The 15,547-nt window shown below is 40.5% G+C and overlaps 1 protein-coding gene across 1 annotated transcript in view; it reads left to right on the top strand.

Moving 5' to 3' along the window:
- LOC102385821 (BDNF/NT-3 growth factors receptor) overlaps positions 1–15,547 on the top strand; it is a gene marked incomplete at its 5' end in the record, with an annotated part of 123,149 nt that overhangs the window by 30,683 nt on the left and 76,919 nt on the right. The window contains one exon of the mRNA XM_006018462.3: positions 14,977–15,107. Coding sequence (XP_006018524.1) covers positions 14,977–15,107 — 131 coding nt within the window. The remainder of the gene's footprint in view (positions 1–14,976; positions 15,108–15,547) is intronic.

Here is a 15,547-nt window from a genome sequence, read left to right as displayed (position 1 = left end):
TTCCTGCTGTTACTTTTCACATTTGGCCCCATTATGTGTGCATGTTGCCATTCATTGAGATCAGACATATACACAAGTGTTGGATCTATGCACCTCTGAATTTGTGATTCCGGCTATTTGCCAGCTTGCCTCTTTTCCAGCAACAGCGGATTAAGGTGGACAGATGCGGATAATTCTCTCCCAATATTTTTCCCAGTTTTTGAGACTGACCAGAAGGGAATGTTAGATGCTGCTGTGTACTTTTGCTACCCTCTTCTGCTCCTTGCCCCCTCCCACCAATGCTTCAGAAGAGTGCAACTGAGTTCATTATAGGTTGATAAATCAGCCAGTAAATGTACATACATTATCCTGTCTTTGGGTAGCTTCTCCTTAGTGACAGCTGCTTGGCACAAAATATTGTAATTATCAATTCAAAAATAAGATGTTTTTAGGTGCTGAAAACATATTAGCTGTGAATAAACTTGTCCTCACCCTCTTCACAGACCAGTTTTAAAATGTCCTGCTTTGTGGTTGGTTATTTTGTTGCTTTTGGTATGGTGGCTCCAGGAGGTGGCTATCACTTTCGATCTTTAGAGAGCTGTTGGTCCCAGAAACAACTTCTATGTGCTGTTCATTTTTTTCTTTTTTGCCTTTTACCAGCTGCTGACATAACTCACATTTGACTTGTGTTAATCCATCTCTATTTGTTTCTTTTTTCTAAAACATAGGTTTCTGATGGGGGGATAATTTATGTGTCACTAAAAATTTAAAAATCCATCAGTAAACACATCTAAAGAAAAGTTCTAATGGATGATTTACATACACAGGCACACACAAAGATCACATACAAAGATGCACATGTCCTATTGTGAGACCTCATGGATATTTTCTTCTCAGGATGTCACAGAGTAATTGTCACCATAGGTGTACAATCTTATTGACCTTTTTCTCACATAACTTCTGGGTTTTTATAAATGAAACTGATACACATTTTACAGCAGCACTGTTCTTCATAGGCTACAAAACTACACAGGTTGGCAAATGGAGCAAGATTTCATCAGCTGAGATGCTCCATGTCAAAACATAAGGTATTTACTGTGTTATTTTAAGTTAGAACAATTAAGCATGCATTATGTTCAAATGGAATTGGAAGGATAATATTTACTAAATTGCATACAAAAGCACAAAAGTATAAGGGCTAAATATGTTCAAGTCATTTGCGGGCCTGATCTGACAGATTCTTAGTCATGTTCCATTATGCAAATCTTTGCTTGTCTTCATTTTGACAATCAGGGAGTAAGGGTTTGCAGGATACAACCCTATCATTTTATGTGAAACCATTATAATATATTAATCTTTTGACTGATTTGTGGTTGTATTTGAGATACCTGGCAGCACAAAGAATAATGAAAAGTGCTATCTGGGTGTACCTTTTTCTTGCTGCCAGTTGCAGCTGCTTTTGTTGTCAGTAAGCACTGGGATTCTGAAACAACACTAGGATCCCAAAAGGAAAAATACCTTTATGGGCACATAAACCCCAGGAGACGGCATGCTTTGGCAGTGATGAGCCAGCTTGTCAAAGAAAATAAATTGAAATAAGATTAAAAAAAAAAAAAAAAGTCCTACAGCCAAAAGATACTAAATGCTGAAAGAGGGAAAAGAACATTCTGTGTCCTGGACACTGCAGCCTTTTATGGTGGTCAAATCCCTCCTCCTCCTGCTTAGGGTTTTGACTACAGCCCTCAGGTTGGAGTTTGCTGCCAAGGTGTGCTTCCCAAAAGGTAAACCTGGCTAAATAAAGCTGTGTTCTTTATAATGAAATACACTTCATTTTTGGGGGAAGGAAAATCTCCCCTATCAGTCAATAATTCGGAACATTTGTGGAGAGTTCTTTCTCCCGATCCCAAAGGGCTACATACAGCCCATCACTAGTGATGTTGTATGGGTGGGATCAGCCATCTGACAGAGGAGAGTTCTCTCCTTTCAGCTGCCACTAATTAGCAGTGAGTAACATGGATATGGTCAATGGGCTGCCAGTAGCCTTGTGTGGCTCCTTGCTTCTTGACAGAGCTTTGAAACAGTTCTCTTACCCAAGAGATGTCTTCAGGCTCTGCTGCCTCTTTGCAATTCTTCTTCAGAAAGAATGCACCCTTTCCCATTAGGATGTTAGCATCCCTGCCTCTGATTGCCACATGTCAGGATCGATCACAGGGAATTAAATAAATGAGTAAGCAAATAGTCACAAAGCCTTTGTGCACTTATGGAATGCAGATGAAAAGCAAACCAATTACCCCAATATATGGGTTACCTAAGATACCTCAAATGAAACAGAATCAATAAAACTAGATCTTCCTCATTGGAGAACACAGCAAAGGGACTAACTTAGCAGTAAGTTTAGTGACAAAGGCATGTTTAACCCTAGCTAGCTGTGGGGGAATTTTAAGAGTCACTCTGGGAAACTGGACATTCAGAGAAGTGGTACATGTTGTTCTCTAAAGGTCACCTGCAAATGGCTTTCCTGGAGTTCTGCTGTGACATTCCTATTCTTTGAGAATTCTTAGATTCTCACATAATGAGGTTGCAGCAGAGCAGAACTAAACAGCAGGCACAGAAAGAGCTACAGCTTAAGGAATTTAGCAAAGCATTAGTTTATAGTGCTGTGTCTCTGATCCAGCAAAGCACTTGAACATGTGCTTATCTTTAAGCACTTGGATAGCACTATTGACTTCAAGTTAAGCACATCATGAGTCCCTTGTGGAATCAAAGCCTAAATTCAGTTTCCAAGTTTCCTTTGTAAGTATTCTTTACTGATTGAAAGTAAATCCTGTTCCCCGCTATCAGATGGTCAAAAGAGATCAAAGGGCCATCCCAAGCCAGCAGCTCATTGGGTTAGACGGATTAAGGCTTGCCATGTCCTGTAGCCAAAGCACACAAGGGAATGAAGTTGGCCAGCATCACACTCCATTGCTGTTGACACCCCTGCCCGAATGAACAAATGCCCATTGTTGAATAAACTTAAGGTGACCACTGACATGAACCCAGAGCATGGTTCAAGCACATGTACCTAGAACTGTACGGAGAATTCTACCACTGTACCCCCTGCCATCATACAGAACTACATTAAACAGTTTCCACCAGTCTTCAAAAAAAGAAGGGGGAGGATGGACAAAGCAGAATTAGAAACAGCTACAGAAATTTGGGCAAGCTCTTTAACTCAACCTGTAGGTACCAAGCCTGATTTTGGCCCAAACTTCGCAAGCATTCAGGGGAATGTAGGAAGCTGCTTGCAACCCTTCATCCTCCACCCTGAGAGGCCATTATGGTAGTGAAACTTTATATATGAAAGAGAATCCTCATATCTGAAAACAAAGAGAGAAAGGAGTTAATAGTTTGAAGGCAGCCCTTCTCCCCTGCTGGCTTTTATTGTACAAATTATGCTATGTAGTACATTCCCATCCTTTACTGAAGGTTCTTTTTCTTCTGCACCGTAGATCCCTAAAGATTAGCATCATGCTGAGGCAAAGGATTTCCTGATATGACTTAAAGATGGGAGGGAAGAGAAGGGTGGTGGTGCTTAGCTCATTGTCTCCAGTAATCTGAAACATGAAGGAGTGACCAGTTTTTCCATGGTAAAATAATATCCACATGTATTTTCACACAGCAACTCACATACAAGGTTTTACAGTTGGTCATTTGTTGGAAGACATGTCTCTTCTGCATTTTAGCAAACCATGCTTATATATATATATATATATATATATATGAAAGGGAGGTTCAAAAAGGGAGATTCAGAAACTAAGAAACGCTGTTTGCTTAGAGCTGATATACTATCCTGTACTTGAACATTAGTAACAAACTGAAAAAAATCATGAGAGACAAAACTGACATAAAGGATCTACTATTTACTTTGAACAAAGCAAGCCAAATTTGGTTCTTGGTTACACTAATATATCCCAATTAGGTTAGCCCTTTAAAGCCCAACCCGCTATTGTACACACAACTCTCTCTTCTTTTGGAGGCAGGTACAGCATCAGGTTTACAAGGACTACAGGGTCAGTAAACTTTAGACACCTCATGGTTTTCAAAGGTAAGGCAAAATTCAATCTTGGAGTAACTGACTGCAGTGTTGCTTCTTAACCCTTGGCTGAAGGTACCGCCTAGGGAGCATGGTTTTAATGTAATGCTATTATTGTTTCTGAATTATTGTTTGCTATCATGTCTTCTCTTTTGCTTTTAAAGTTTTTAGCAAATATAACAGTACATGAGTCCAGCCAGATATAAAGGAACAAATTATCTCAAATGCAGTAATAAGTTCCAGGGCAGGGATACCTGCAGTGCCCCTTGCAAGAAACTGACACCTATCAAATATGAAACTTAGAAGAAAAGAAACACTGAGTCTCACCTAGAGAGATGCTACTGATATGCTCTAGTGATTATCCTTGCCTTAACTTTGACTCTTGAAGACAAGGTCAGGAGCTTTCACCCTCTGGGGTGAAGATCCATAATCAAGACCAGTCTCTCAGAGTCCAGAGCTGCATTGCTAATGCAAGCCAAACTCTTAGGAAAAGTAATGGAAGCTTGGGGCCTCAATGAAAGGTCACAGGAATAGTAGTTATATATAAAGCAGTAGGAATGACAAACTCAAATGGTTACATTCCAATCAAATGTTGTCCAGACAGTTGGTGGATTCTTCCAGATGGCCTCCAAGAAAGAGGCAGGTATTGTAAGTGCTTGTTCCTCTGCTTCTCCCACAAACATTTCTACAACTTTTTCCATGCTCCTCAGTGTGCAAGAGATGTGCTTCCTGAGCTAGTCCTTTAAAATGTCTCCTGAAGACCCACTTCTACTGTAACATTTACAAGAAATCAGGCAAGTGTTGGGTATCATAGGGATGGGGGAATCTCGCATGACCAATAGGGTTACCAACTCTTCAGGATTGCCCTGGTGTCTCCAGAAATTAGATATAAATTTCCAGGAGACTGCTGAGAATTACCCGAGAGAGAGATGGTAGGGCATTCATTAAAATAAATATTAAATGTTGGATCTGATTTATACAGTAGTCCAGTGGGTTTTTAAAATGTAGTAGTAATGAGCACTTGCCATCCTGATATAAAGTGGATACATTTGTGTTGTGTGTCATGGGCATGTTGGCATTCTGGAAACCTCCTGGAATAGATTCAAACAGAGTTAGCAACCCTAGTGACTGGTGTGTTTCTTTACCTAAAGTACCTCCTCCCCTTGGTTTTTATTTTACTATGGAGGTGCTATTAAGGTATCTTATTATGTTTCCAGATGTGTAGGTTTAGGCCTTGAAGCCCCACTCTGCATTTGTGCTGAAGGCTTGCCCCCATTTGGTTCAGCTGTTGATGCTGTTGATCAAAAGCAACAGGATGATGTTGCTATTTCACTCCCCTGTACGCCAGTGACTACAGAAACCAGTAGGCCTTAACCATGTTAGTCCCATATACTGCTAAGCATAGGGGGGACCAGCTCCCTTATTTGCTTTACTTACTTGAGGCTAGATTGTACTCTAGTTGTAATCAATGGTAAATACCCATGGACCTCCTTGGGGAAGGATCAGGACCTCATTGCATTGTGTTTCCAGTTAGACTTTCTAAAGTCATTGAGGCAAAGACTGTATGCTTCTGTTAGTATAATGCCTGAAACAACAGGGCTCCAGTCCTCGCTGAGGATTTGATGCGGCTGTACTATAAAGACAAAGACCAGTAATGGTACAATAATAGTAATAATAATCATTGAGAATGATAAGTAATAAATCAGTATAGGGGGAAGAACAGCAAGACTCATAAATACAGTCTCAAAGATGAGCTGAGATTTCTGCTTCAAGGCATTGATTTCCAGCTCCGAACAGAAAAGTAAAAGAGTGCAGCAAATGTTTAGTTGACTGTGTTAGTGTGTGAGTGATTATATGCAGTGCTAAGTCTTCTACTTTGCCTCCAGCATTGAGAACCTTATTGCTGATGCTGCTTCAGAATCAGAAGGTCATCAGGCTAGACTTGCTTTATCCTATTCACAGTAATTTTGTAATCTCACAGTACAGGATTATCTCTGAAATTCCAATCTTTCTGTTGGTGAGTGACAAGTCCTATTCAAATTTTGGAATATGTCAGATAAAGTCAATCAGTCATTTATAGCTACTGCAAGATGTTAGAAAAAGCTGAATCTGCTTGGTATTGTAAGAAAAGTGATGGGGGCCATCATGGGTGGATCTAGGATTTTGAAAAATGGGGTGCACCTGGTATGGCTCATAATCACAAATAACTAATATTTTTCTCCAGTTAAAAAGAAATTAGATGCTTGCTAATAATATGCTAGGGGAATAGCCCTCTACTAGTCAATTTAAGATCAAAGTAAAAACAAATGTAATTATTGGAACGTGCATTAGTTTGCTAGATTATATACAAAGTTAAAACACACACATAACAAGCTAGGCAAAAATAGTTGAAATATATAGTGTCATTAGTCCTGTAATCATTCTAATTAGATGTATGTCTCTTATTCACAATCACAGAACAAACTTAGGCTTCCTGAGGGGCTTGACAATGCCTCCAGTACTTCATTGTCAGTCATATCTACACCTGAATTATTATTACCATGCCTGAGTTAAGGTTTTTAGCTAGAGTTCAGTATTCAAGACTGTGAAATGGAAGAGAGACATTACCAGGAACGGCTAACAGGCAGTAAAATTGGAGAAGAAAGGCTCATTTCAATAGTTGACCATTGAGATGATTAAAAAGGATAGAGTGTCATTCACACCTGTGGAGTAGAGAGAGATTAACAGGAATCAGAGAGATGATAATGAGCCATGAAGACAATTGGCCATCTCAAAACTACTGGAATAGAAATGCCAGGGCCCCTCCCAGGCAGTTAGTTTGACAGTTTGGGTGTAACAGGAATTAAAAGGGAGTGCAACTGCACCACTGCACCCTCTTGGATCTGTCCTTGCTGGCAACATTTTAAAATACCTCATTGCAAAGTATCTGTTGCAAACAAACCTCTTTATAGAAATATCTTTCTATAGCACTGCAGATTCTGTAACAATATAACACTTCTCATCTGGCATTGCTTTCCTCTTACAGTCTTCCCCAAATGTGTACATATAATAGTTCTTTACATTTATTTTAAAGATCATAGGTCTAAAATTGTATACTCCATTACACCTATATAATTGATTTCACTGAGGATGCTCCAGGTTTACACTGAAAGCTGAATTTAGGGAACTGTATCCTAGAAAGCAGTGACTCTGAAAAGGACCTTGTCTCTGTGGACAAGCAGCATAAACACAAGCTTCCAGTAAAATGCTATGGCAAAAAAGTAGTGATGTGATCTTTGGATATATAAAGGGGGGTACTGAACAGGAGCAATTTTACATTTTTCTATGAAGTGGGTGAGACTGAGTCTAGAATGTTGCCTTCAAGATTACATTTAAAGAACAAAGTTGAAAAATTGGAGGGGCAAGTGCAGAAAAGAGCTACAAAAATGAATGGAGAGCTAGGGAAATATTGCATTATAGTGAGAGACTGTAAGACCTTGATCTGTTTAGTTTATCAAGAAGAAGAATGAAAAGCATTTTGATTATAGTGTATGAGTACTTTACAGGACTCTTTAATCTATCAGAGAAAGGCAAAAAGAATAAATCAAAATTGAAGCCAGACAAAGTGGAAATTGAAAGGAGGCACCATTTTTTTTTAAAACAATGAGCATGATTAACCACTGAAACAGGCTACCCAAGAAAAGTATGTATTCACTGTTTCTTGATATCTTTAAATCAAAATTGGATACTTCCTAGAAAACATGCTTTAACCATAGACGAATATTATGCTTAATACAGGGGGGACTGGATGAAATTCTTTGGTCAGGAGTTCAAACCAGAAGTTCTAATGCAACCTTTAAGGCTGACATACTACAAGTTAAGTTCTGCCTCCTCTCCATGTGTCATATTGATCTCTGCCACTCCAGAAGTGTAGCTGATAGAGTTTGCATTCAGCTTGAACCTTTTCCCATGCAGAACAAAATGGGGGCAAGACACTGTTGCAAGATTGTGTCATTGCCAAGAGCCAGGTTATCCCTTTCTTAGCCCCACAACTACTGTAATTTTTATATGGTAAGCAAGGACCCAAAGCCTTGAATTTGGTGGTGGCTGCAGGGCCAGGGAAGGGTTAACCTGGCTTTTAGTGGTGAAACCTGCCACTTCCTCTCACAGCAGCATCCTAGCTCCACTCTGCTTCATGTGGCTAGAGCCTCTAGTCTCATCCCCTCATGTCCCTTCCCTACCTACATTCCAGCACCTTTCTTTACTGAGTGCCTGGAGCTCACATGCCACACACAGCAGCTGCCTGTGCCACCAGTAACATAACTGGGACAGGGGGAAGAGAGAGAGTAGGGAGGAACCAGGGTAGCAGCTCTGGGTGCTGCTTTAAGGGGCATGCAGGTTCTTACTATCAAGTTCTTACTTCCTGGCATATGAAATACCATATTTACAAGTCATATTTGTAAATCCCATAAAATAGGATTATATACAAAATATCCAGTTAAATTGTCATAAGGACTCTAATGTTCCTTTCTGTCAGTGAGAGTTATGAGGGCTTCAGATGAGAGCTGATCCCATGCACAGAGAATTCCACATTAATATAAACGGGAGCTCTTCATTTACGTACGCATAATCCTTTATTTGTAATTGTCAGGGCCAATAGCTTCACACTGCTGCCTGTTTTGAATGATTTTCTGTGGGTGGTTTATCTAGTCCAGCTTTTGTATTTTATCTTGAAATTTCCCTTAAATATCTCAATTCACTTTAGCCTTTCTGTTCTTGTTGCCGTGGTGGAATGAGATCTTTTAAATGAATTAAGATGAGATATTAAAGATATCAATGGCAGTCAAGTACCTAACTCATTCAAAGTCAATGGAATTTAGGAACCTCGCTGCCATTTGAGCCTTTGAAAAACTCTCCCTAGATAATTGACCTAATTTTTTATATATACTCCACTGGTGTCTCCTTCCACAGGAGTCAGTGGTTTATGATTGGAACCGGAGTTTGCTAAATGGATTTTTCCTTAGCAAACATTTCTGTGTCATCATGACATCTGACATGTATTTGATGTGCTTATATTGTTCTTATAGCTAAACTTTGCCCATTTAATCACATTTACTGTCATTATTTATTTAGTATTCAATTTTGCTTTAGAAGGTAACTGAGATAGATGCACATTGCAGTCTTATTTTGTTCAGATCTGTTTAGCTGCAATCAACATATTGGGGGGCTTTGGCATTTGGGGTGCTATGTTTTGCATTTTTCAAATTGGTATGGAACAAGGTATTTATTCAATGGCTAATTTGTGTAAGAGTATGTAGCAGCAGCTATGTCCTGTAAAGCAGTATTTGACTGTTTTTATTTCTTTTACTTTACATTGCTTGTGATGTCCTCGTAAAAAAAAACCTAACAATAAAATCACTTCACATCTGGGGCAAACATGGATGCTTTTCTGTGTTAAATGGAGATGAAACAAAGTTAAAATGGCTGATTTTGTGCAACGTTTATCCTTCTGTAGTGACATAACAAGACACAGGATGAGAACCCAAAGCCATTATATTGAATTGTAGTTTCACTAGTAAGGTCAGCAGGGCCCAGATTTCACCCATGCTTTCAACCTAACAGTAGTTACTAGATGCAACGAGCATTTTAAAAGTAATGAATGGTCAGCGGATCTGGACTTCTTTTCTCATCCAGGAAGGAAATAAGACGATACTGATGAGAGCACTCAGGAGAGACTTCCTGAGAAGTGGAATGGTTGTTGGGTGGTCAAAGTTATATTATGGAAGAAGGAAGCAGCACGTGACATTTTCAGGCCTCTCTCTAATGCAAAATGCGGCAGCTGCTTACAGTTTTGGGTACCTAAATGTGGTGGGAAATATCATCCTTTATTATTTACTATTTTTTAAAGTTACAAATAACCATAGCTTCTAGACATATCCAAGATTCATGAACTTAAAAATGTTTCTGGATAGCCTCTTCCAGTCTGCCTAGTAGTTCTTAGTGCAGTACAAATCCCTTATTAGTGACTTCCACTCTAATTTTCAAGAAAACCATTGAGAAAGTATTTCTTGAGATGTCTACTTCCTAGAACCATTTGGAATTATCTTCCCCATTAACACCATGGAGATGCTGCCCTGATCTCTGACTGCAGACGGACAACAGTAATGACAGATCTATATGATGGCAATCTAATAGATCTCTTCCCCTGAGAAGGAAACTGCATACAGATGTAATGAGCAAAGCATTTTGAACTATTTTTATTTTAAAAAATCTTATGTCATCCCTGTGTATCCCTATGGTACCCTGAAGGCTACATTCCAACTGTAATTGAAGACTTCTGCTAGTACCCAACTCTGTTTACTCAACCAGTTATTGCCCAGTTTAAAGTAACTGTGAGCTGGAACATGAGCTATTAATAAAGTGTCAGGAAAGCAGCACAGTTATATCCAACAAGATGTGCATTCCTGTTCTGTTGGTACATACCTCAGGCATGTTATGAGCTCACAACACCTAAGCCATCCACCGACAGCCCAGGAATGTGCACCTCATTCTAGTAAGGCACCTAATTTCCATTCAAAATATACTCCCTGTTTCTGAAATGTGGGCTATTCTCCACAACAGTAATTAATATTTAGTATTTATTTTGTGATAAATACCTAATGATATGACTAGAGAGAAGCATAAGCCAGCAGATGCAGATTTGCATCTGGCATGGGGAGGGCTATTGGTCTGCACCTGTCTCTGGTTATAAACTGTATTTCAGCCATTGTTTAAAGAAAATCACAGTGCAGGGAAGGGAATGAAAATAAAAGGCCAGATCCTTAACTGATATAAATGCACATAACTCCACTGATTTTAATGGAAAAGCATTGAAACAGCACTTGGGGATCTGAACCAACCATCATCACCGCACACACATCACTCCAAACCTGTACTGAACAACACCAGTACATGTTAAAGCCTCTCTTCCAGATAGCTGTAGGGTTTTGAGACCACTGATAGAAAGAGGAAATTTTGGTATGATGCACTAACAGGATGGATGAGAAAGGGTCCACCCACAGCCTTTTGTCCAGCGAGTAGCCCCAGAGGCTTTAAATTGTAGCCATCAAAAGTAGATGTTAAGCAGAAAATATGTACTTCATTATCCTCTAATCATGCATACCCTGTGATTTTGTAAACTGACATGTCTGTGTAGAAGTAAGCGGCACCACCTCCACAGCTACAGCACACTGCTTTCCCAGCAACACCAGGAGCAGTTTGGTAGACACCCACCATACTTTGTGCAGTTACTTTGACTGCCCTGCTGCACTTTCAGTTGCTGCCTTGCTGGCTGGCTGCTATGTTGCATGGATGGAAAGAAAGAATAGTTCTGGCTGTCCCACTGATCCTCCCCTAACAGGTTGAGAGAGGCAGGAGGGGAAGAAGGAGGAGAGGGGAAGGGCTGTACTTATTGCACTGTTTGAAGGCACATGTACACGAAACGTTTACTGTGCAGTTGACTAATTAGTTGCTCAGTAAATATCACACATATACACATGCACCCCTATCAGGCTGGAGTAAACTAATTAAACTTATACAAGTACTATCCTGCTGTGGAGTAAAAAACTGCAGCAGCACACATGTAGACACTGCCCCAGCTGCCTGGTGCACAAGGGTGCTTCAATGTGGGGCCTGCCTGCTGACTAGCCCTGCACTTAAGTACCCTCATGCTCTGGTCAGCCCCTCCACAGCACACTGAGCCGAGGGAAGCAGCCTTGGGCTGGCAGGCTGATCCCTTCAGGCCTCGTGCCATCTGGAACTGCTCCAACCCAGCTCAACATGCTATGGTCCCAGGAGCAATAAACTTTGGTGCTTGTGGCACCGGGAAAGCACTGGAGTTTATTGCATCACATTAATATGCATGTATAGACACACCCTGAATGTAGGGATTTGATCCCCTCATCTCCACAGGATACCATTGCACTGGACAAATAAAGAGTAGACAGTCAAATTTAAGAACCAATTATGGCTCCAGGATTATCTGCTTCTGTATAGGTAAGAGCAGCCTGGGGACTGTTCTCACTTGCAGCTGTTGGCTGTGGTACCCCCAAAACCAGCTGATGAAAGAGTGCAACATGCATTAATCCCATCTGTTCATAACTCATCCTCTAGAACCTGTCAAAAGGGAGGTCTAGAGCCAAACATGCTGGTACTGCACCAACCATGGACCCTGCCCATGCTGAGGGACTCCATAGGTAGGGACCTGTGAGTAGCTTTTGCATTACAGATGCAATGGAGAATGCCAGGAAATCTGCCCCAAAATATTTATTGGGAACTCTTGGCCACTTTGAAAAAATATATTTGCCTAAAAGACTGAACACAACTGACTTGTGGGAACCCAGCAGTGGGGGAGGCAGGAATAACCATGAGTATCCCAGAGTTTCTTGCTGTTCATCTACCTTCATTACTTCATAGGAAGTCAGGATAGCTGTGGCTCCATACTGTGCTGTGCTGAGAGTTGCAGCTAGTGTCACTAGCCCATTTCCAGCCTGTTCTCTCCTCCTTTTGCCTCTTACTGAGTTACATCTGACACTCATGGAGACGGCCCTCACCAGACTGCTTTCTCCCCTGGGAGATTTGTCACAATGGATGCAAACACAGTCTTGGTGTTTTCCACTTGATTATTCCAGCATTGAGCTGAAACACAAATGCAGCATGTGTTTGCAGCATATGGAGGTCAGCATCTGCACAGAGTGACTTGCATTTGAAATGTCTCCCATTTTCCTTGTAATGTGCCCCTTTCCCCTCACATTGGTGAGTAACAGGGAAGATGTGGCATTTCCAAAGTGTTAAGGAGAATTCATTTTCTTATTCCCTAAGGTTACAGACACTAGCTGTTTTCTGTTTTCTCATTTCATGATGAGTTGCATGATAGGCTTGGTCCATAAACTTGATTTATCTAAAACTCCCTATCATTTTCTTATGCAGGAATTTAACACCGTGCAATTGCATATGTGCTGAAAACATATTTAAACATTCTTAGGTGAGATTCACCTTTTATGCAGAAGCCTGTCTAATAGGGCTGTGCAAAGCTTCAGTCCCAGATTCGATTTGGCAGAGATTCAACCTGATTTGGTGGCCGAATCTCCCAATCCAAATTGAATCAGGAGACCCTTTAATCTCTCCAAATTGAATTGGAACCCTCCGAATCATTCAGACATAGACAGCTTTAAATGTTATTTCTACATAACTCAACATACCAGGCAGCTCATGCATGCTGAGATGCTGGGGTGGATGGAACGTCCCACAGGAGTGCAGGGGGCTCCCCAGCATGCTCAACAGCAGACCCAGAGAGAACCAGAAGCACTTCCAGGCCACTTCCGGGTCTGCCGTGGAGCACGCTGGGGGGCTTCCCTGTGTCCAACCCTGGCTCGGCGACTGGTAACCCGCAGCCGATTGCCGAGCCGGGTGGGTGCGCAGGGGCTCCCCAGCACGCTCAGTGGCAGACCTGGAAGTGGACCAGAAGTACTTGCGGTCCACTTCAGGTTCACCGCTGAGCCTGTGGGGGGGGCCCCCCGCACATTCCTGTAGGACGCTCCATTTGCTCCATCATTGCAGTATTCATGAGTCGCACCTGGTACCTCAAGGTATGTAGAAAAAACATTTAAAGCTGTGTCTATGGCTGAATCACTGATTCTCTGAATCAGCATTGGATCTTCAGATTTGGATTCAGCTAAATCAAATCGGGAACAGTGATCCGAATCAACTAATCGAATCATTGTCCCCAATTTGGGCTGAATCCGAATCAAAAAGAGCCCATTTCTTATACCCCTAATGTCTAAGGCCTATGTACCACTGTAGGCCCTATTTATTATTCGTGTCTCAGAATTGGGCATAGGCTTTGTCTTGGTTGCCTGAGCAGGGATGAATTTCAAATGTTTATGAAAGCAAAAAGTATTAATAAGCCAACTTAACCAGCAGACTCTGGCTGCTTTGTGCTACTCAAGCAACACAAAGCAGTTGTAAACCCAGTGTAATTGGCTTGTTAAACCAGGCCTACAGCTGCTCTCTGAACCCAGGGCAGTGCAAAGGTGATGGAATACACCATTAAATTTGATCAAGTATTTTAAAATATGAAATTCTTTATTTGACTTATGAATTAAAAAGGATGGAGTAAAATCAGAGTAAAAAAAGCTTATGGGCATTATGATTCGGTCTGTTAGAAGCAAGCCTTTCAGCACATAGTTGAACTAGAACTCTATCAACAATACTGACTAAAACCTTGGTTCATCTTGGATTTTTTTCCCTTTTACCTCAGAGCAATACTGTAAATCATATTTGCGAGAATGAAATATCTACCTTATCCCAGTTGTAGCATGAAACAGACAGAGTAAGTGGCAGTTTAATTTAAGATGAACAAATGATAAGTAGAGAGCCAGAGAGTATATTGGATTTAATTAAAAGGGGGCATACTTTATCTTCTTGGATTATATGAATGTTTTTTTCTTACCTCTCCCTCCTCATAATAGTTTCTTTGGAGTTGAATGAAAGGGATCAGATGCTGTTGAGAAAAAATGGATGTGGCATGAAAGAGACTTCATTTGCTTTTGGCATCTTCCTCTTCCCCCACCCCCCATTTTTTTTTTTAAAGAAATATTCACTCTCATGTTCTGCAGGAATTATCCAAACATGATAATAAATAACCTCTCCCGCAATGACTACCAGGGTCTCAGTCTCATGTCTTGTAAAGCACATAAACTGTGATTTAAATATAAGTATATTAACACACTCTTCTTGCAGTGATTTGGAATGACCTCTGCTATGTGTGGCCTGATTTTTTCCCACTGTAAGCATGATACTGGAGAGGCAAACCTTTTCCCTCCATGCTAAACATATGCATCTGGACACCCTTCCCTCACCGCCCCAAAATTCATTTCTAACATCCATTTATGTTTGTTTTACAGTTGTTCAACACATCAAGAGACACAATATTGTTCTAAAAAGAGAGCTGGGAGAAGGAGCTTTTGGAAAAGTCTTCCTGGCTGAATGCTATAATCTCTGTCCTGAACAGGACAAGATCTTGGTGGCAGTGAAGGTAAAGAGTCTACAATTTCCATTATTAATTCATGGTTGCAACGAATGCTATTTTATTTGTAAACGATCATGTTTGCTTATTCAGTAGCCCCAGCATAACTCCTGTGATATATGTGCAAGGGTTCACAAGGCTAATGGAATGTCAAGAGAACATGATATTTGATCTTGCTGTAGCGTATAAAATGAGAACTGAGTTTCATAAAGAAAAGAGGAAAATTAACAGTCACAAAAGGGACAACATTTTTTATGATCTATCTGAAATATGATGATTGAAAAGGCGTAGCTAAATATGTTATTAAAAATATACGTGGTACCATATTTGTATGTCTAAAAAATCTATAGCTAGCCACATGATTAAGGTGCACATGTAATTTCTAGTCAAAGAAGAATTATTTCAGAAACATTCATGTGATTCTTAGTCAACTGCTGAAACTGTATGTG

This window comes from Alligator sinensis, unplaced genomic scaffold (genome assembly GCF_000455745.1).
Source record: "Alligator sinensis unplaced genomic scaffold, ASM45574v1 scaffold240_1, whole genome shotgun sequence".
NCBI classification, from domain to species: Eukaryota; Metazoa; Chordata; order Crocodylia; family Alligatoridae; genus Alligator; species Alligator sinensis.
The sequence above is the reverse complement of the archived record's forward strand: the minus strand, read 5'-3'. Positions and strand labels throughout refer to the sequence as shown.